General features: G+C 59.5%; 1 protein-coding gene across 2 annotated transcripts; it reads left to right on the top strand.

The window, feature by feature from the left end:
- Positions 1 to 1,108: 1,108 nt before the first annotated feature.
- C13H7orf26 (chromosome 13 C7orf26 homolog) lies at positions 1,109 to 12,863 on the top strand. 2 transcript variants are annotated; one of them, XM_028527763.2, is made up of 6 exons: positions 1,109 to 1,300; positions 1,788 to 2,009; positions 4,666 to 4,831; positions 7,360 to 7,884; positions 9,016 to 9,055; positions 12,058 to 12,863. In XM_028527763.2, exons 1-6 carry the CDS (start codon positions 1,109 to 1,111, stop codon positions 12,257 to 12,259), a joined length of 1,347 nt encoding a protein of 448 aa, XP_028383564.1. In that variant the 3' UTR covers positions 12,260 to 12,863. The 2 variants fall into 2 exon arrangements, with proteins under 2 accessions (XP_028383564.1, XP_035870789.1); XM_036014896.1 differs by having other exon boundaries at positions 1,845 to 2,009.
- The last annotated feature ends 6,340 nt before the right edge of the window (positions 12,864 to 19,203 follow it).

Below are 19,203 nucleotides of genomic sequence, written 5' to 3' on the forward strand. Positions count from 1 at the left end.
TCAGATCTTTTCAGCCCTTTTTTTTTTTTTTATTCATTTATTTTTAGAGGGGGGGGGGGGATAAAAAGAGGGAAACATCAATGTGTGGTTGCCTCTCCTGCACCCCCAACTGGGGATCTAGCCTGCAACCTAGGCATGCACCCTGACTGGGGATTGAACCTGTGACCCTTTGGTTCGTGGGCCAGCACTAAATCCCCTGAGGCACTCCAGCCAGGGCGCTCTGGCCTGTTTTTAAAATTTCATACTAAGCCTAGTTAATTGGGTGCAGAGAGATGAATGCTGGAAAAGAGATTCCTAGAAAGTGCTGAGGGTCTTTAGGGTGGAAGAGCCTTTCGGAGCAGGGCACCTACAATTCCGTGGCCCTGTGAAGGGGCTGGGGTATAGGAACTCGGGACAGGGCTGGGAGTCGGGCAGGGAGGCGCCCTGTGTCATCGCAGCCCCTTGAGGTCAGACCAGATAACCATCTTTAAGATGAGCTGCTTAGGCCCGAGCCCGCCACCACTGCATACTCACAGGCGAGGAAGTACAGGACGATCCCACGTGCAGGCGAGGAACCCGGGAGAAGGGAGCGGCGGGGAGGGGCGGGGTCCGGGAGCCCAGGCCCAATGAGCGCTCACCGGCGCTGTGGTTCCCTGGCGGAGCGGCTCGGCCGGCGGAGCGAAGGCGGGCTCGCGGTGCGGGGGCGGGGCTTGCCTGTGGGCGTCGCGTGGCCCTTCCGCGCCCGCGGACTGAGCCGCCAGGGGGCGACCTCCCGAGAGCGGGCGCTCGCCAAGGACGGTGCTTGACCCCTGCGGGCCGCCGTCGCCGCGCTTGCTTTTTTTTTTTTTTTCCTTCCCCCCGCCGTTCGGCTCCGCGGCCTCAGGCTCCCGCGGCTGTCCGTGGCGCCTCGGTCGCACACCTGGGTTTCTCTCTGGCCGGCGGCGGAGATGGCCCCCTGAGCAGGCCCGAGCGGGGAGCGGCGGGCGGGCGGGCGCCGCGGCCCAGGCCGGGCTCGGCGGGCGGGGCCCGGGTCGCGGCCTCTTTGTCTCCAGGGCGGCGGGCGCGTCCGCTGGGCTCGGGGCGGAAGTCCGGCCGCGCCGCCGGTGCCCCGGGCCGCGGCGGCCGCACCATGAGCGACATCCGCCACTCGCTGCTGCGCCGCGACGCGCTGAGCGCCGCCAAGGAGGTGCTGTACCACCTGGACATCTACTTCAGCAGCCAGCTGCAGAGCGCGCCGCTGCCCATCGTGGACAAGGGCCCGGTGGAGCTGCTGGAGGAGTTCGTGTACCAGGTGCCCAAGGAGCGCGGCGCGCAGCCCAAGGTGCGGCGCGCAGAGCGGCCGGCGGCTGACCGCGGCCGGAGCAGCGCACCCCTGCTCCTTACCCCCGACCCGGTGACAGGTGCCGGCCAGGCCGTAAACGCCCTTCCTATCCCGGCGCCGTTCTCACCCTTGGCCTTGCTCCTTCCGCTGCAGCTCAGACCTCTGGAGCCCCGAGCCTTGCTCAGTTGTGTGGCCAGGCCAGTGACAGCCGTGCTCCCTTGGTGTTCAAGGAAGAGACTTTACAGGCCGGTTACGGACAGTCTCAAACCTCCGTCGGTCATTCTGGGTCCCCCTCACCCCCGGAATGGTGCATAATGAAGTGTAATAACATTTCCTGGGATAACAGTAGAGAATTACTCCCTGGCAACCTGGGCTTTAGCGGGATGAAAAGTTCCCCGGGGAAAGCATATTTTCTCTTCTCTTCCTGTCTGAATTAACATGCATGTTAAAACTGAATTTCTCATCACTTCTGGATTTGTTTTTGTAGAGATTGAATTCACTTCAGGAGCTCCAACTTCTTGAAATCATGTGCAATTATTTCCAGGAGCAAACCAAGGACTCTGTCCGGCAGATTATGTTCTCGTCCCTTTTCAGCCCCCAAGGGAACAAAGCCGACGACAGCCGGATGAGCTTGCTGGGAAAACTGGTCTCCATGGCCGTGGCTGTGTGTCGGGTCCCGGTGCTAGAGTGTGCGGCCTCCTGGCTCCAGGTACCTCTCTAGAAATGCCCCCCCCCCCACAAGTCTCTGTGGAGGAGCTTAGGGTCAGGAGTTTTCAAGTAATTGGGTTTCTCGAGAGGCCTTTGCCAGATGTTATGCCCTTGATGTCACTGTATGCTGATACCCCAGACCTGTTTTTATACACAGGTAGCGACCATTCTTGAGAAAACAGTAGTTTCCAACAGTAAGTTCGTTTAAAAAAGTTAAAAGAAAAGGCTCCATTTTTAGAACAGGTGAAAAATCTTTTTTTTTTTAGTGGAAGTGACTTTATTTATCCTCACTTGAGGACATTTTTTTTCCATTGTTTTTAGAGAAAGAGGAAATTGGAGAGGGAGAGAAATGTTAATTGGTTGCCTCTTCTCCATGCCCGGAGGGGACTGAACTCACAGTTCCAGGCATGTGCCCTGGCCAGAAATTTAACCTTTGACCTTTAGTCTAGGGGATGATGCTCCAAACGAGTGAGCCACACTGGCCAGGGTGAAAAGTCATTTTAATTAGTTGGAAATGATAGATAGGATTTTGAAAACAACTAGGCATGCAGCCTCAAATGTAGGATTTTTTTAAAGATTTTATTTATTTACTTATTTTTAAAGAGGGAAGGGAGGGGGGGAGAGAGAGAGAAACATCAGTGTGCGGTTGCTGGGGGTCATGGCCTGCAACCCTGGCATGTACCCTGGCTGAGAATCGAACCTGCAACACTTGGGTTCACAGCCCGCACTCAATCCACTGAGCTATGCCAGCCTGGGTAGGATTTTTTAAAAAAGATCATTCCATGTCAAATTGTGGCAGGCTTTTTTGTTTCTTATACAGTCCGATCAGTCAGCGGTGACTGGTTTGGTGTTGTTCCAGGGCGACGTTACCAGGTGGATGGCAGTCGTGACAGACAGGGACACAGGTGCTTTCTAGCGTGTTTTTAACTATCAAAGAAAGATGTACAGTGACAGTCGGTAGTGTGTTAGATGGTATTTTGGAAGATTGGTTTTGTTTTGCTTTTTTTTTTTTTATTCAAAGCCTTCAAAAGACTAATGAGCCACTTCGAGTAATTACTAACTGAACATTTTGATTACTACCCTTAGTTACATTGACAGTTTCCAGAGTTCAGTTTCACAGACTGTTCCTTCTGAAGTTCTTGAAACCATTTGGCTGAGGGTTGTTTTGTTTGGTTTTTCAATTTATTTAAATGTTTTTCTTGTGATTTTATTTATCCCTAACATTTGGCTAGCAAAAAGACATATTTTTTCTTTTTTTTAAAGATTTTATTTATTTTTAGAGAGGGAGGGAGAGAGAAAAAGAGAGAGAGAGAAACATCAATGTGCAGTTGCTGGGAGCCATAACCTGCAGCCCAGGCATGTGCCCTGACTGGGAATCGAACCTGCGATGCTTTGGTTCGCAGCCCGCGCTCAATCCACTGAGCTATGCCAGCCAGGGCTGTTTTTTTCTTTATAGTACACAGGTAAATCTCAGCAGATTCCGCCTGAATTCTCACCAGTAGGGTTTCTGGGGCATCTGGATCGATCACGTGTGTTTAACTTTGAGATTGTATCACCCGTGTCCCTTGACGCGGCCCGATGAAGCCAAGTTCAGCATCCAGTACCCCATTGTCCAATTCCCCATCTCTCCCTCCTGACGCAGTGTGCTGGTGTCTCGGCACCGTGAGAGCAGATGTGAACGCCGGGGCGGGGGCAGCCCCACTGGGTCCAGGGGCTGCAGCTTCCTCCGGGGAAAGGCGGAGGTGGCCGACGTGCTGCTGTGGGCAGAGTGCAGCCTGCATGGACACTGTGGCCTGCCACGTCCTTCCCACGGAGGCTGCGTTCGGGCCCTGGGTCTGTGGCATCCCGAGTGGCTGTTGAATGTGGTGGCAGTCACGGGTCAGCGTCGGAGGGAGGAGGCCAGGGCTTGGTGCGGTACCTGAGAGCATCAGGGAAACCCGCCAGACGCAGGGGTGTCCAGCTCATGGCCCACGGGCTGCACGCCGCCCCACACACGATTGGAAATTGACTTCAAACACTATGAGTTTTTTGTGGTTTTGCTTCGAGATGTATTTCACGTGTGGCCCACAACAACTCTAATTCCAGTGTGGCCCAGAGATGCCCAAAGGTTGGACACCCCTGCGAGAGGATAATAGGCTGTGAAAGCAATGGAGAGGGAACGGCTCTAAATCTCGTGATAGTTCGCAGACTCTCCTAGAGCTCTTTAAGTCGTAGCAGCTGTTGGTTTTTACCGCCAGAGTCTCAGCTGCAGGGCTGTGGAAGTTGTGAGAAAAGGTCTTTCCTTAGTAAACGTCACAGCGAGGGTTGGCGGGCATCTCATATGCAGGGCGAGACAGCAAATGTCTTGGGCTTTGTGGGTCACGTCGTGTCTGTCACAGCTGTTCAGCTCTGCCCCAAAAGTGCAGTAACAGCCTCAGACCACAGGCAATCCGGTGAGCAGGGCCGACTCAGTGAAACCACGTTTGAGAAAGTGGGTGGCGGGGTGGATCAGGCCCGTGGGCTTGAGTGTGCCGGCCCCCGTTCCAGCGGGAGCGGTGAGTGTCCTTCCCGCTCCTGGAGGGGGTCCTGGAGGGGTTCCGCTGCTGCTGCTGGGCTTCGCCAGGTGTGTGCAGCGGCTCATGCCCGCCCCGGTGACCTGGGCGGTGGCCTCTTTCCAGCGGACGCCCGTGGTCTACTGCGTGAGGCTGGCCCGGGCCCTCGTGGACGACTACTGCTGCCTGGTGCCCGGCTCCGTGCAGACGCTCAAGCAGATACTCAGCGCCAGCCCTCGCTTCTGCTGCCAGTTCGTCACCTCCGTCACCGCGCTCTACGACCTGTCGTCAGGTAACGCCGCATGGGCCGCCGCCGGTCAGGGGGGCTCCAGCCGATCGCTGGGTTTATTTCCGCCGACAGACATCCCGTGGCTGTCTCGCCGTCCGGGCCTTTTTCTCCCTGAAATGCGTGTTGTGGTTTAGGCTGAAAGCTAAAGGGGTGGGCCGCCCGGGTTTCTGGAACTTGCCGACAGAGCATCTCCTCAGCGATCCCCCGCGGCCTGGGGCAGTGGTCCGAGTGGCAGGAAGCCAGGGCCCAGGGTCCGGGAGGGACTCGGGGGGTCTCCGTGGGCCTGGCTCACTTTTTTTATTTCCAGGAAGGAAACCTTACTTCCAGGAAGGTTGCAAGAATATTATAACAAACACCCATGTAGCTCACCTAGATTCACCAATTCATAACATTCGACACGCATGCCCTTTCTCTCCCTTCCTTCCTTCCTGTCCACACACTGATGGATATTTTTGTTTGTTTGTTTGTTTGCTTAATATTTTATTTATTTATTTTTAGAGAGGGAAGGGAGGGAGAAAGAAAGAGACACATCAATGTGCGGTTGCTGGGGGCCGTGGCCTGCAACCCAGGCATGTGCCCTGGCTGGGAATCGAACCTGCGATGCTTTGGTTCGCAGCCCATGCTCAATCCACTGAGCTATGCCAGCCAGGGCTTGACAAATATTTTTTCCTGAACTTTTGAGTTTGTTGCCGATATCCAGTACTTAAGTACGTATTTCCTAAGAACAGGACCGCTCCCTTACATCACTGTGATGGCGTCATCACGCCTAAGAAAGGAAATATCGAAAGAAGATTACCTGCTACCTCACGCACAGCCTACCTTCAGATTTCCCTGACTGTCTGTCTCCTGCTGTCCTCCATAGCCCCCGCCGCCCGCAGGGTTCAGGAGCATGCGGGGTCCAGGTCGGGGGTCGTACACAGCACAGAGCGGTCATGTCACTTTGGTCCTTGAGTCGGGAGCAGTTCCCAGCATTTAAAAGTGTCTCGTGACACTGACCTTTGAGAGAACTCAGGCCTGTTGTTTTGCACAGTGTCCCTCGGCTGGGACCCCTCTGGTGTTTCCTTGGGAAGGGGCTCGAGGGGAGCGTCTCCGGCAGTGACGCCCCCTCGGCCGCAGCGCAGCCCTAGCGCTTTGCACTGAGGAGGCCGCTCTCGGGGGTGTTTCTGAGGCCGCCTCGGCGAGCTGCCAGGAGGGGTCTCCGGTAGCCATTAGGCAGCACCTGACCTTGGCTGGGAGCAGCCCTTGTCCCGTCCAGCAGCAGCAGAGCCCCCGGTCCGCCCATCTGATGCGGCCCCCGGCAGAGGAAACCGGGAGCAGCTGTCCAGCTCTGGCCGCACTGGGGTGGGGGCCGTGGCCCTCGCTTTCCTCGTGCGGCGGTCACGGGCCTCGCTCGGTGAGGAGCGCGCTCTGCAGCGCCCCCACCCCCCAAAGCCTGCCCTCCTCCACCGGGTCCCGCTCCACCCTCGGCCCTGCCGCCCAGTGGCTGCCGCACGCACAGCCCCTCTCTGCCCCCGACCTGGCGGCTCCCCCCCGGCAGCTCGAGGGTCCCGGGCAGCAGTTCCCACTTGCGCTCAGTTCTGCATTGGCCTCCCGCCCCACATTTTTAAACTAATTTACTTTTGAATTTACTTTGGAGGGAGGGAGAGAGAGAAAGGAAGAGAAGTATCAGGTTTTGCTCTGCTTGCTGACACCGATTCTCCCGTGCGCCCTGACTGGGGAGCAGACCCGCAGCCTTGGCGCGTGGGGACGGCGTCCTGTCCGACTGAGCCACCGGCCCGGGCTGGGTTCCCCTTGTACTTGTAGCTTCCTTTCTTGCCATTCGGCCTTTTAGTCATCTTGGGAGCATTCAAGTGCCTGTCACATTCACACGTGGGCTCCAGACTCTTGCGCCCACAGCAGTCTGCCACTGGGCTGGGGGGCAGGTGCGGGGGAGGGCTGGGAAAATCACTCACAGTCACTGCCTCGGTTTCTCCACGGCGTTCGAGGCTGAACGTGTCACCCTGTGAGGTGGTGAGCCCCAGGTGAACGTCAGCACCTGAATGCATCGGTGTCGTTCTCTGGGCCGCGGACCGTGCCCGTTCCCAGGGTCTTGGTTAGACAGGGGTTCCAGGGCCGGGGCCGGCCTGGTCCCCGGCAGGTGCCAGGTCGCTGACTGCACCCCGTGGAAGGGACACCCGGCGCAGGGGTGAAGCCCGTCACAAGGGGGGGATGCAGCGAGGTGTAGTTTTGGACGTAGGAAGTGTGGAGCTTTATTTAAAACGACACGTAGGATGGACTTTCTTCACGGCATAACAGAGGTCTAGGTAACTGTTGAGTTAAACATCCGTGAGCCCTGCCTCAGCCAGTCCTGTCGCCCCTGTCCCCGGGGACGCAACACTGAGTGTGGCGAGAGCGCCAGCCCTCGCGGAGGGGACGTCCCAGGGAGGGGGCCGGGAGGCCAGTGAGCAGAGGGGCAGACAGTGTGCGGGGCAGGCGGTGAGTGCCGGGGACCCGGGGGCTGGGGCCCCCGCCGACTCAGCGTGTCTTTGCAGACGACCTCATCCCGCCGCTGGACTTGCTGGAAATGATTGTCACTTGGATATTCGAGGACTCGAGGTTGATTCTCATCACTTTCTTAAATACCCCGATTGCGGCCAACCTCCCCATAGGATTTCTGGAGCTCACCCCGCTCACCGGGTTGATCCGCTGGTGCGTGAAGGCGCCCCTGGCTTACAAGAGGAAGAAGAAGCCCTCCTTGGCCAACGGCCACGTCGCCCCCAAAGCCTCCCCAGACTCGGCGGGCACGGACAGAGACTCCCACCTCCTGTACTCCAAACTGCACCTCAGCGTCCTGCAGGTGCTCATGGTGCTGCAGGTGCACCTCACCGAGAAGAACCTGTACGGGCGCCTGGGGCTGGTCCTGTTCGACCACATGGTCCCGCTGGTGGAGGACGTCAGCAGGCTGGCGGACGAACTGAACCCCCTCAACGCCTCCCAGGAGATTGAGCTCTCGCTGGACCGCCTCGCGCAGGCGCTGCAGGTGGCCATGGCCTCCGGCGCGCTGCTGTGCACGAGAGGTGGGTGGCTTCCTGCCCGGGCCGGCCCGGGGCCCCGGCGTCTGCCCCAGAGGAAGCGGGGGCTCCTGGGCAGACACCGTGTCCTGTCCGTGCTGGGACTTTTCCTCCTGGCGAACCTGGGGGGAGGAGCGGGAACGCCGAGGCAGGGCCCTGGGACCGTGGGGTCTGTGTGTCTCCTGGCCGTAGTGCCCGGGACTGGGGAACGTCAGAGTAATGGCTTAGTATCTGTGCCCTCTGGGCATCTCTTCCTCTTTTTCTGCAGTCCTTTTTTATTGAGGTGTAACTTACGTGCAGTAAAATGCATATGTTTAAATCCATAAAACATTCCCGTCACCTGTTTTGAGGGTTCCTCAATTCTCCTGCAGTTTGGGCTTGAACTTGAAGACTCCCAGGAGAATGAGCTCCTGCTAACGACACCGACACACCATTGTGTTTGCCCTTTAATGGTTGGCTCCCAGCAGCTGCCTGTGGCCCCAAGCCGGGGTCGCCGGGGGGTGGGTTTCCCAGCTTCTGACAAATTGCCCATAGAGCTGCCCCTCCCCTAAGTGATATATATATATTTTTAAGTTTATTTAGTTTTAGAGGGGAAGGGAAGGAGAGAAGAAGAGAAACATCAATGTGTGGTTGCCTCTCATGTGCCCCCTGCTGGAGACCTGTAGGCATGTGCCCTGAGTGGGAATCGAACCGAGACCCTCTGGTTCGCAGGCTCGTGCTCAGTCCACTGAGCTACTCCAGCCAGGGCCCTAAGTGATACATTCTTTTTGGGGCCTTGTTCGTGAAAGCATATGTTAAAGAAAAAGATAAAACCTGGCTGGCGTAGCTCAGTGGATTGAGCGCAGGCTGGGAACCAAAGTGTCCCAGGTTCGATTCCCAGCCAGGGCACATGCCTGGGTTGCAGGCCATAACCCCCAGCAACTGCACATTGATGTTTCTCTCTCTCTCTATCTCCCTCCCTTCCCTCTCTAAAAATAAATAAATAAAATATTTTTTAAAAAAAGAAAAAGATAACAGTGTCTAGTGTCAGGCGGTATTACTCCGTCACCAGCACCAACACCCTTGAAGAGAGCGTCAGTGAACATCTACCCTGGTTTTTCCTGTCTGTTCCTTAATGGTGTGTCTCCTTGATTGCAGATGACCTGAGGACCTTGTGCTCCAGGCTGCCCCACAACAAGTAGGTGCCTCTTGAGACTTCGGTGGGGTGGGGGTGGGGGTGGGGCACGCGGCAGGGCGGACCCCCTGCCCGGGTCCGCAGGGCCTAGAGACTCTGTGTATGTATATGGAGCCCCTCGAGGACCGGTGAGACGCGAGGGGCGACAGGACGGCGTAGCTCACGGGAGGAAGGCCGAGTGCAGACTAAGTCAGAGGGAGGACAGGCGGCTGCCTCGCTGGAGTCGAGGACAGGACCGGGGTCAGCCTCAAGCGTCCCACTGCCTGTGCGCGTGTGCACACGGGTTTTCCGGTGGTGCCGGGGCGCGGTGTGGGTGACACCATGAGGGGCGTGGCCCTCGGGGAAACGCCGCAGAGCCACAGCCCGAGGGCCCCGAGTGTTGCCCAGGCCGGCGCCCTGGCTCCGGGCAGCACCAAGCAGGCTCTGAGCGCGGGCTGCCTGTGGCTTGCCGGGACGCGGCACCGGCTCTGAGCCCCGGCCGACCCCCCTGTAACGTGGGGGCGCCGAGCCGCCTGCCCCAGGGTTGTAGTGAGGACCAAACAGGGAGGGCGTCCTCGTGCGCTTCTTAGCCTCGCCCGCGGCCGGCGGGACCCTCCGCGAGTGGCGGTTGTGGTCCGAGTCGAGCCGAGGAAGCAGTGAGGGCGGCCGGCCGCGGGAAGCGGCAGCTGTGGTCGCGCTGCTCCCAGGAGGAAGCCCCGCCTTCCTCGCTCCTCCCTGTGTGGGGCCTTAGGCGGGCTCCTCACCCCCCACGGCCTCCTCTTCTCCACGAGACCCTGCCTCGGGCCCCTGCCTCCGCTGCCGCCGGCCGCAGGAGTTCCGTGAGGGCCGGGCGGGGGCTTGCTGTGCGGTCAGGGCCCGGGCAGGGGCCCTTGCTCTGCCGACCGTGTGGAGGGGCCCTGCTTAGTCCACCGAGTTTCACGGACTCTACGAAGCGAAAAGCTCTGTGCATGAAAGTATTCCACGCAGGTGCGGGATTGTGCGCAGAAACCCGGAAGCAACCCCACACTGGATCCCGCGGCAGGGACGCTGAGTGGGTAGCCTTACGTCGGGCTGGAAGGTTGTATCCACCCACCCAGGCGGCTGGCTGCGGGAGTGTTAGTGAGTCCGCAGTGACCGTCAGGATGAAACATTGTATCGTCCAAAGTGGTCACGGTGGCACCTGGCTGCGGAAATGGTGGTGATTGAAGGCCCCAGGCTCCCTGCAGCTTTAGCGCTGGCAGGGTTTCCGGAAACCGAAGCGCCCAGGACCGCTGGTTGGCACCGGGCGGTCACAGGGTGGTAGGGCCCCAGGCCCGCTGCGGCAGGCCGTGCGGGCAGAGGGAGGGCTGGCCAGCGCTTTGCTTTCTGGCTGTGTCCGTCGTGTGACTGCCTTTCCAGCCAGCCCGGAGACCTCCTGGACCCTCCTGTGTCCCCGGCAGGGTGTGCAGCTCACACAGACACGGGGCCTGGATTTTACCTCGACGATACCCCCCCCCTCAGATGGCTTCCTTGTCCGTGTGTCGTGGTTGAGTTTCTCGCCCGGCTGTGGACGAGCCGCACGGAGGAGAACAGGCCTGGGGGCTTCAGGCCGCACCGGAGGGCGCAGCTCCCCTCAGTCCCGGGTCCCTGCCGCAGGCCCCAGACGTGGCCCTCGTGGGGCGGGTGGGGCGGGGGTCAGTCTGCAAGGAGCAGGCCCGCAGTGGTCAGGGGCCCCCCGAAGGCGACGTGGTCTGGGAGGGAGGCTGTCACTGGGGCCGCAGGAGCAAGGGAGCCACAGGTGGGTGATGGGCGTGAACAGGACCCGGCAGCTGGGAGCTAGCTGGTGACGAGAACCGGGCTCGGACGCCAGGAACACAGCCCTGCTGGAGCAGAGGGCAGGGCAGTCCTAGGAGGGCAGGGGGCAGGGCCAGCAGGTCCGGGCTGGGGGCTGGGAGCTGAGGGAGGCAGGGCTGGGTGGGGGCCCTGTCCTGAAGGGGCGACTGGCAGATTTTCCAGTTGGGCTGTGGACCGCAGGGCGGGGCTGAGCCTGGAGAGCTGGAGGTTAGGAGCTCCGCCGGCCAAGCCTGGCAGGGAGAGTGGGGTCGCAGGGAGAGTGGGGTCGGAAACCAGGAGACTGCGCAGGAAGCCCTTCTTTCCAGGAGTCTCAGAAGGGATGGCACGGGAGACGACAGTGAATGTGGGGGGGGTTCCTGGAGGTGGAGGGTGCTGATGCCCAGACCCGAGAGGGAGTCCAGGCCGGGGAGTCACGGAGTAGGGAGGGAGTTGCGGTGGGAAGACAGGTGTGGAGACCCCTGTACATCAGAAGTGGGGCTGGGTGCGGGTGGGAGGGGAGGCCCCAAGGTCCGGGAGCTGGTCACCCTACAGTGAAGGGGCCAGAGGACCTGAGGGTCTGAGGCCCCCCTGTGGGGGTGGAGGGGGCCGGGCCCCTGAAGGTGGGTCAGGCCGGGTCCGGGCCGTCCGGGGCCCTGGTTTCGGGAAGCCAGCTTTTGGGTGGTTTCCCTAAGAATTTGTTTAGGACGGTCACTGAGAGTGACTCTGAGAAAACCGAGGCCTGCCTGCTGCCCCCGGGCCTCGGGCACGGCCCTCCTGTGTGTGGGCAGCTGAGGCCGCAGCGGGAGCCGGCCTGCGTCCGAGCCCCGGTGCGGGGCCGCTGCTGGGGGCTGCAGCCCCCGACCCCCCTGCAGTCCTGCTGGTGCCCCCCCCACCCCCACCCCCGGCACCTGCGGTTTCCCTTGGGTCCCTCCCTCTGCACTGTCTCCTTGCTGCCTGTCCTCAGTGGGGCCCTGGCTTTCCCCACGGCCGGCCCCTGCTCTCTGTTCTGCCCTACCCCAATCTACATCCTGCCCCTCCCCAGCCACAAGCCACCCCCGCCCTCTCCGCTCCCAGCCCCCCACCTGGAAACCTGGGTATCTGCACCTGTGCCTGGTGCCTCTGTGGGTGCAGGGGACAGGGACAGCCCGACACAGCGTGTCAAGTGACCGTCGTCCCTGGAAGGCATGAGCTGACCCTCCTCCTTGTGTTCGCAGCCTGCTTCAGCTGGTGATCTCGGGCCCCGTGCAGCCGGCGCCCCGAGCGGCGCTGCCCCCCGGCTTCTACCCGCACGTGCACACGCCCCCGCTGGGCTACGGGGCCGTGCCCGCCCACCCCGCCGCCCACCCGGCGCTGCCCACGCACCCCGGGCACACCTTCCTCTCGGGCATGGCGTTTCCGTTCCGGCCCATCCGCTAGGCCGGCCCCGCCTCCGCCGAGGGGCACCGTGCCCCTGCGCCCAGGCCCCAGACGCCTCCTGCGGAGCGGCCGACCCGCGGAAGAGGGCCTTCGGGCGGCGGCCGGGCGGCCCCTCCTCACCAGCAGGACCGTCCGGGGCAGGAGTTCCGTGGCATCGCCGACCAGGCGCCGTCTCCCTGGCCGCCTTACGAAGTCCACGTTCGTAAGAGTCCAGACTGGACGGATGGGGGGACAGGGCCCAGCCCTGTGCGGAGGCCACGGCCCCTTCCAGCGGAGCCCGTCCTGGGGGCCCGGCGCCGCGAGAGTCAATCCGGGCGCATGCTCGCTGAGCCTGTGCCGTCGGGGACGCGGGCGTGCAAAGCAGCGTTTGCACGTCCACGTGCCCGGCTCCCTTCCTTGTGGACAGGGCGTGTCCTGCCACGAACACGGGCCGCTCCGGGAGCCCCAGCTGCGCTGTGTGCCCTCGGGCTGCGCCCAGCACGCGGCTCCGTCTCGGGGAAGCCCGTGGGGACGTGCCCGCCCGCCGCCAAGGAAAGGGCGTCTGTTTCACTGGGATCGCTGAATTTCTCTTTCACGTGTTCAAATAAAACTTTTCTAAACAGTTGAGTAGATGTCGTGGAATGTGCCGTACGAACCAACCGAACGCACGCTGCAGCGGCTTCCTCCCCAGGCCGCCCTGGTCGTGGTGGGGAGATGGGACACCCTCGCAGCCACTCCCCCGACGGGGCGTCCCGCTGCCAGCCCCTCAGGGTGCTCCGGTTCCTTCCCTCGGGTGCAGAACGCAGCCCTGGGGATCCTTCCCCGCAGGGACCAGCGCCCGATGGGAAGGAGGCGCCCTGAGTTCTCAGTGGTCGTCTCGGGGGGAGGAGAGGTCTCAGGGACGGTGGGCTCCCCCAGGCTGGACGTGAGGAGTGAGAGGTGGGCTCAGCGGGCAGTGGGCGTTAAAGGGCCCCGGTTCACTCAGGCTGACCTGTTGCTGGCTGGAGGCCGTGAGCGGGAAGATGGGACCGAACCGGACTGTGTGTGTGTGTGTGTGTGTGTGTGTCTGCTCTAGGTCTGGAGTTTGAGGTGCCCCCCAGATCAGGGTGCAGGTGCACCGTAAGGCCCCGGGCTGACCAGGGCCTGGGGCCTGGTTCTGACTCGGCGCCCAGCCAGGCTCCCACAGCCACAGCCGGTGTGCAGGGAGGGGCAGGCCTGCAAGGGACGCCCGTCCAGAGTCTCCTGTTAAATTACTTTTGGGGACCCTGAGCTGGACAGGATGTGTCCGGTTCTTTGAGCTCAACCTCACCGTCCCTGTGCTTGCTTACGCATAACAACACCCGCGCGTGGTGAGCTGCACCAGCACCACCCGGCTGGGTCTCGGGGGCTCGCCTCTGGGGCCAGGGGTTTCCAGAAAGGACGGGGCAGCAGCTGTCATGTCTCCTGGTCGGCAGAGAGGGTCTCTGAGCACGCGATGCCTCCGGGGGCGGCCCCCGGCCCACGTTCCCTGGGGGGTCGGGAAAGGAAGGTGGAGCAGATAAAGCCACCGGGCACGGGCCCCCTACGGTGGGGTTTCTGGGGGCACATGAAGGATGGAGTCAGCCTGTTGGAAACGGTGCGCTTGCTCGGTCCTTTACATACGTGGGACGTGGACCCACGAGCCGCCCCGGCCAGGTGGGCTCGGGGGCTGGAGCCGCATCCTCCCAGCACCCCACGGCTGCGGGTTTGATCTCCGGCCGGGGCACACACAAGAACCCACCACAGAATGCACGAATAAATGGAACGACAAACCGCTGTTTCTCTCAAGTCAATAAATAAAAAAATTTTTAAGTTGATCCATGAGGAAACATTTGCAACATGTTAAAGTACATCTATACAGGATGTATAAAAAATACAGGTTGCCCCGGCTGGCGTAGCTCAGTGGATTGAGCTCAGGCTTTGAACCAAAGTATCGTAGGTTCGATTCCCAGTGAGGGCACATGCCTGGGTTGCAGGCCGTGGCCCCCAGCAACCGCACATTGATGTTTCTCTCTCTCTCTCTCTCCCTTCCCTCTTTAGAAATAAATAAATAAAATCTTAAAAAAAAAAAACCACTACAGGTTAATCACAACATTGCAATACTAAAATAAATGAAGGACATGAACAGAAAATTCAAAGAAGAGGAAATACAAACGGCCAGTAAGTATGAAACAGTTCTGAAACTGGGGGCCAGGGAAACGGAAGTTAAAGCTAGACACCACTTTCCCGCCTGCCTGTCAGCCCAGGTGGACGGGAAACACGGAGGTGCGCAGGGACAGGGTGGCCGAGTGGTAGGGTGAGTCCCTCGGGCGCTCTGGGGCAAGGAGAAGGTGAACCGACGGTGACCCATAAGCCCCAGGGACAGAGGGGTGTCCAGGCGATCCCAGCAGTGTCCTGCATTTACAATGCAGTCCCTCGGTGACGGGGTGCGGGGGACGGGGGGACGGGCCCCAGGACCCCGGCACAACCCGTGCAGTTGGTGGGCCTTGTGCATGCCTGGGCTTCACACCTGCTGATTCAACTCCCCAGAGGTCAGAAATGATCCCGGATCCGCGTTGGGGAACTCTCGACTGCGGCGAGGGGGCGGGGGCAATAAGGGTCTCACTGAGAGACCTCGCACACCCATTCGCTCAACGAGTGCCGCGAGGTGGTTTTCAGTGCATTCGGAGCTGTGCTGCCGTCACGCCATCTTCTGTAAAGCGTCCCATCGTCACCCGAGGAAGAAACCCACACTTGTGGGCGGTCATCACCCCCCTCGTCCCAGCCGCCGGCAGCCGCTGGTCCCCTTCCGGTCCCTGCAGGTTTGCCGTTTCTGGCCGTTTCACGGAAACAGTCACGTGGCACCCAGCCTTCGGTGTCTGGCTTCTTCCACTGAGCGCCGTGTGCCATGCGTTGGCGTGTTCATGGTTCATCCATGTCGTGGCACATGTCAGAGCCTCACTGCTTTTCATGGCCTGATGAGGGTCCACCGTGTGGGCGGGCCCCCCTTCCTTTGTCCGTCCATCAGTGGGTGGGCGTTTGAGCCTCTGCCGTGAGCAAGGTGATGCCCCGATTCTCGCGGAGATTCACACACACATGTGTGCGGAAATGCTGTGCACAGTGTTTTTTAATACGGAGCACCCACGCCCCGGCTCGTGTGGCTCAGGGCACTGAGCACCCGCCTGCGAACCAGAAGGTCGCAGGTGTGAGTCCCGGTTGGGGCACGCGCTTGGGTTGCTGGCCAAGTCCCCAGTTAGGGGCGTGGGAGAGACAGCCAGTCCCTATATCTCGCGTGCACTGACGTTTCTCTCCCTCTCTCCCTCCCTTCCCCTCTCTCTAAAAAAGAAAGAAAATCTTTTTTTTTTGAAAAATCACAGAAGCCCTGGCTGGCGTAGCTCAGTGGATTGAGCGCGGGCTGCAAACCAAAGTGTCCCAGGTTCGATTCCCAGTCAGGGCACATGCCTGGGTTGCAGGCCATGGCCCCCAGCAACCGCACATTGATGTTTCTCTCTCTCTCTTTCTCCCTTCCCTCTCTCTCTCTCTTCCCTCTCTAAAAATAAATAAATAAATTCTTAAAAAAAAAGAAAAATCACAGAAAATCCAGTGACAGCTTGAATACCCATCAGTAGAGGACGGGCCAATTACATGTTACAAACTCAGCCGTCCCTGGGGACCACGCAGGTAAACGTCAATGGGTGAAGCTACCAGAGTTAGACACCAGGGGGCGCTGCGAGCTCTTGAACGGGAGAGTACCTGAAGCTGATCAATCAAGATGGATGTGCCAGGACCTCTGATGAGTGTGCAAGGGAAGGTGGATGTATCTATATATGCACGTGTGCACACACACATATACACATATATTATAAAACACCGATATGAGAGGGAGAGAAGCATTTATTTGTTCCATTTATTCACGCACTCATTGGTCGATACTGGTATGTGCCCTGACCGGGGATCAAACCCACCACCTTGGCGTTACCAGGATGATGCTCTCACCAGCTGAGATACCTGGCCAGAGCAAAAACATATTTATTTGTGCTATTTTCTTTTTTAAAAAAAGATTTTATTTTTATTTATTTTCAGAGAAAAGGGAAGGGAGGGAAAAAGAGAGGGAGAGAAACATCAATCAATTGCCTCTCTCACAACCTCAACGCCCCCTACTGGGGACCTGGCCCACAACCCAGGCATGTGCCCGGACTGGGAATCGAACCAGTGACCTTTCGATTTACAGACCGGCGCTCAATCCACTGAGCCACACCAGCCAGGGCTACTATGTTATATTTTCTTAATTTCAAAAGATCACGTATGGTGTTAGAAGTCAGGAGGGCGGTGGAGAACAGGTAAGAACTGGAAGGGGTTCCTTGGGGTCTGTGTCCATTCAGGCCGTGCACTGATGTGCACTTTCCCACACGGTGCCACACTTGATAAGAACACCTTCCCCTTGCTCGAGGCCACACCCTCAGGTAAAGCTCACATGCTGCTTGGGCAGACCACAGCATGTCCACTGGCCAGACTGGGCCTGTAGGCTTCCTGTTTGGGTCCCTCCCTGGGGCCCTCCAGAAGTGCTGCTCAGGGGAAAGTGTGCGTGGCATTACGGAGAGTGTGACGTCGTGTGTGAAAGAAACAGACAGGACGCTGCCACAACGCTCCCGCAGATGCATGGGCACGAGGGGGGTGTACACATGTGGGAAATGGTGCACGCCACCCTGAACACAGTGGGCGCCTCTGGGGACGGTGCTGGGAATGGGACGGCCACAGGAGACCTTGCCTGACCCGTATGGTTTTGAAAGCCTCCGTTTTGGTTTTAAGTTTTTTAACTAAAAAACCCAATCCATTCTGAGTCATAAGGAAAGACTACAAAGCCTTGCATTGCCCGTCTGCCGTAAGCAGGGGAAGCCCCCTCCTGCCACAGATCCGAGCCAGTACTGTCCGTGTTTCACCTTTTAAAATAAGGGTGATGCACTCACGTGCTACTTGTCTAAGTTATTTTTTAAGCGCATTTTAGAACTTCTGTGCCAACAGGTTATGAAGCACTCCCCGGTCAGTTGCTGGGGTGCAGCCACCTGGAAGCAGCAAGGCTCCCGGAGGCACTTTTGCCCTGACAGGCTTAGGGACCCAGGGCCCAAGTGGGGGTCTACTCAGACACCAGCTCCCCATTTTGCTGGAGCCCCCGAGGGCTGCACCCTCAGGGAAAACAGGATGGGGGCAGGCTCCCCGCCCTGCACGGAGCTCGGGGAAACAGAAGGAAAGGCTTGCCCCCGAGAAGCACTGACAGTCTGGTCCTTCCTTACTTACCCCAGGTGACCTGAGGGCACCTCCCGCCGTGAGCTCAGTTCCTAGGGGTCCCTAGACCTCCCATGCGGCCCTCCCTGGTGCCTGGCGGGGCTGATGCGTGTCCTGGAGGAAAGGCATTTGTCATGGTCCTCAAGGAGCCCACAAGCGGTCCTTCAAGGACAATGACCCGCGTCCAGTGAAGAACTCGCCAGGCGCCCCAAGCAGGAACCAGCAGAGGCCGCCACCGATGGCAGGAATGGGCCCGGAACATTCCAGGACTGTCCGGTTGGACTGAGACACTCGCGCTTACTTTGTGGGAAGGACTAGGAGACAAGGGTGACAGTGTATCCCCAGGGAAAAGGAGAGCATGCCTTACCCGGCAGACTTGGAAATGAGCCGATGGAGCTTCTAGAAATCAGCAGGAGAGTCGCCTGCCTAACTCAGCGGAGCTGGTGGAGGTGCACAACGGTCCCGCCCCTCTGCCCCTCGCAGAGTGGCCCCAGCACCGGCCCTGCCCCAGGAACACACTTCCAGGGCCAGCGGCCGAGGCTTGTCGTGGCGGCTTGTGTGTGAGAGCGAGAGACCCAACGCTTCCCACAAGCCCATCAGCAGGGGTTTTGGCCACACGGGAGGGCAGGAAAGTCCTGTTTAAGGGAAAAAAAAAAAGATTTGTATTAAGCTATGGAGTGGTCGCTAAGATTTATTAAGTAAAAAGAAAAAAGCAAGGCCCAGCAGTGTTTATGGGGTGATACCTTTTTCATTTAAAAAAAAAGAGAGAGAGAGAAGCCCTGGCTGGTGTAGCTCAGTGGATTGAGCGCAGGCTGCAAACCAAAGCATCGCAGGTTCGATTCCCAGTCAGGGCACATGCCTGGGTTGCAGGCTATAACCCCCAGCAACCACACATTGATGTCTCTCTCTCTCTCTCTTTCTCCCTCCCTTCCCTCTCTAAAAATAAATAAATAAATAAAATATTTTTAAAAAAGAGGTGGGGGAAATATGCATAGAAATGAAGGAAGAATAAAGGAAGAACTAGTAAGATGGTGGCCTGGGGGGCGGGGAGGAGCAGGGCGGTGCCCCGGGAGGGAAGCAAGGCAGCCCAGAGCGCCTGGCTCTGCAGCCCCGACTCGGGGACCGCAAGAGCGTGGAGCAGCGTGACAGCCGACAGAGCCTCGGAGCAGACGGAAACACATGCGGTGACCTCGGCGTCCGAACCACTAACAGAACCACCCGGGAAAGGACCCTCCCGGCTGCTGTAGAACGCGGTGTTTCCCCGACACCGTGTTTCCTTCCACACGGCACGAAGGAAACCATGGTTGACGTCTCGGGGAGTTTTCAAAACCGCCCCCTGAAGCCACGAGGCCATGTTGCCCATCGATCGTACTGGCCGGCACTGGAAAAACTGTTGTCACACGTTTCCGGGAGAACCGTTGGCCACCTCTGGGTGGCCGGCCGGCCGTCTCTTTCTCGGTGGACCTCGTTTGGGACAACTGCTCCCCAGGCACCTGCTCGTGGAGCCCGGGCCCCTCCCTTGGGGGGGATTGTGACGGGTCCTCCCACACCTCTGCTCCGAGTCGGGGCCTGTGGTGGGCTCGGGGTGTGGCCCTGGCCAACGTGGGGGCGGGGCTGAGAAGACGGCTCCCCGGGGAGTCCTCCTGTCGCGCCGAAGGGACCAGGCGCAGGGACACGTTTCGGAG

Source organism: Phyllostomus discolor, chromosome 13 (genome assembly GCF_004126475.2).
Source record: "Phyllostomus discolor isolate MPI-MPIP mPhyDis1 chromosome 13, mPhyDis1.pri.v3, whole genome shotgun sequence".
Taxonomy (NCBI): domain Eukaryota; kingdom Metazoa; phylum Chordata; class Mammalia; order Chiroptera; family Phyllostomidae; genus Phyllostomus; species Phyllostomus discolor.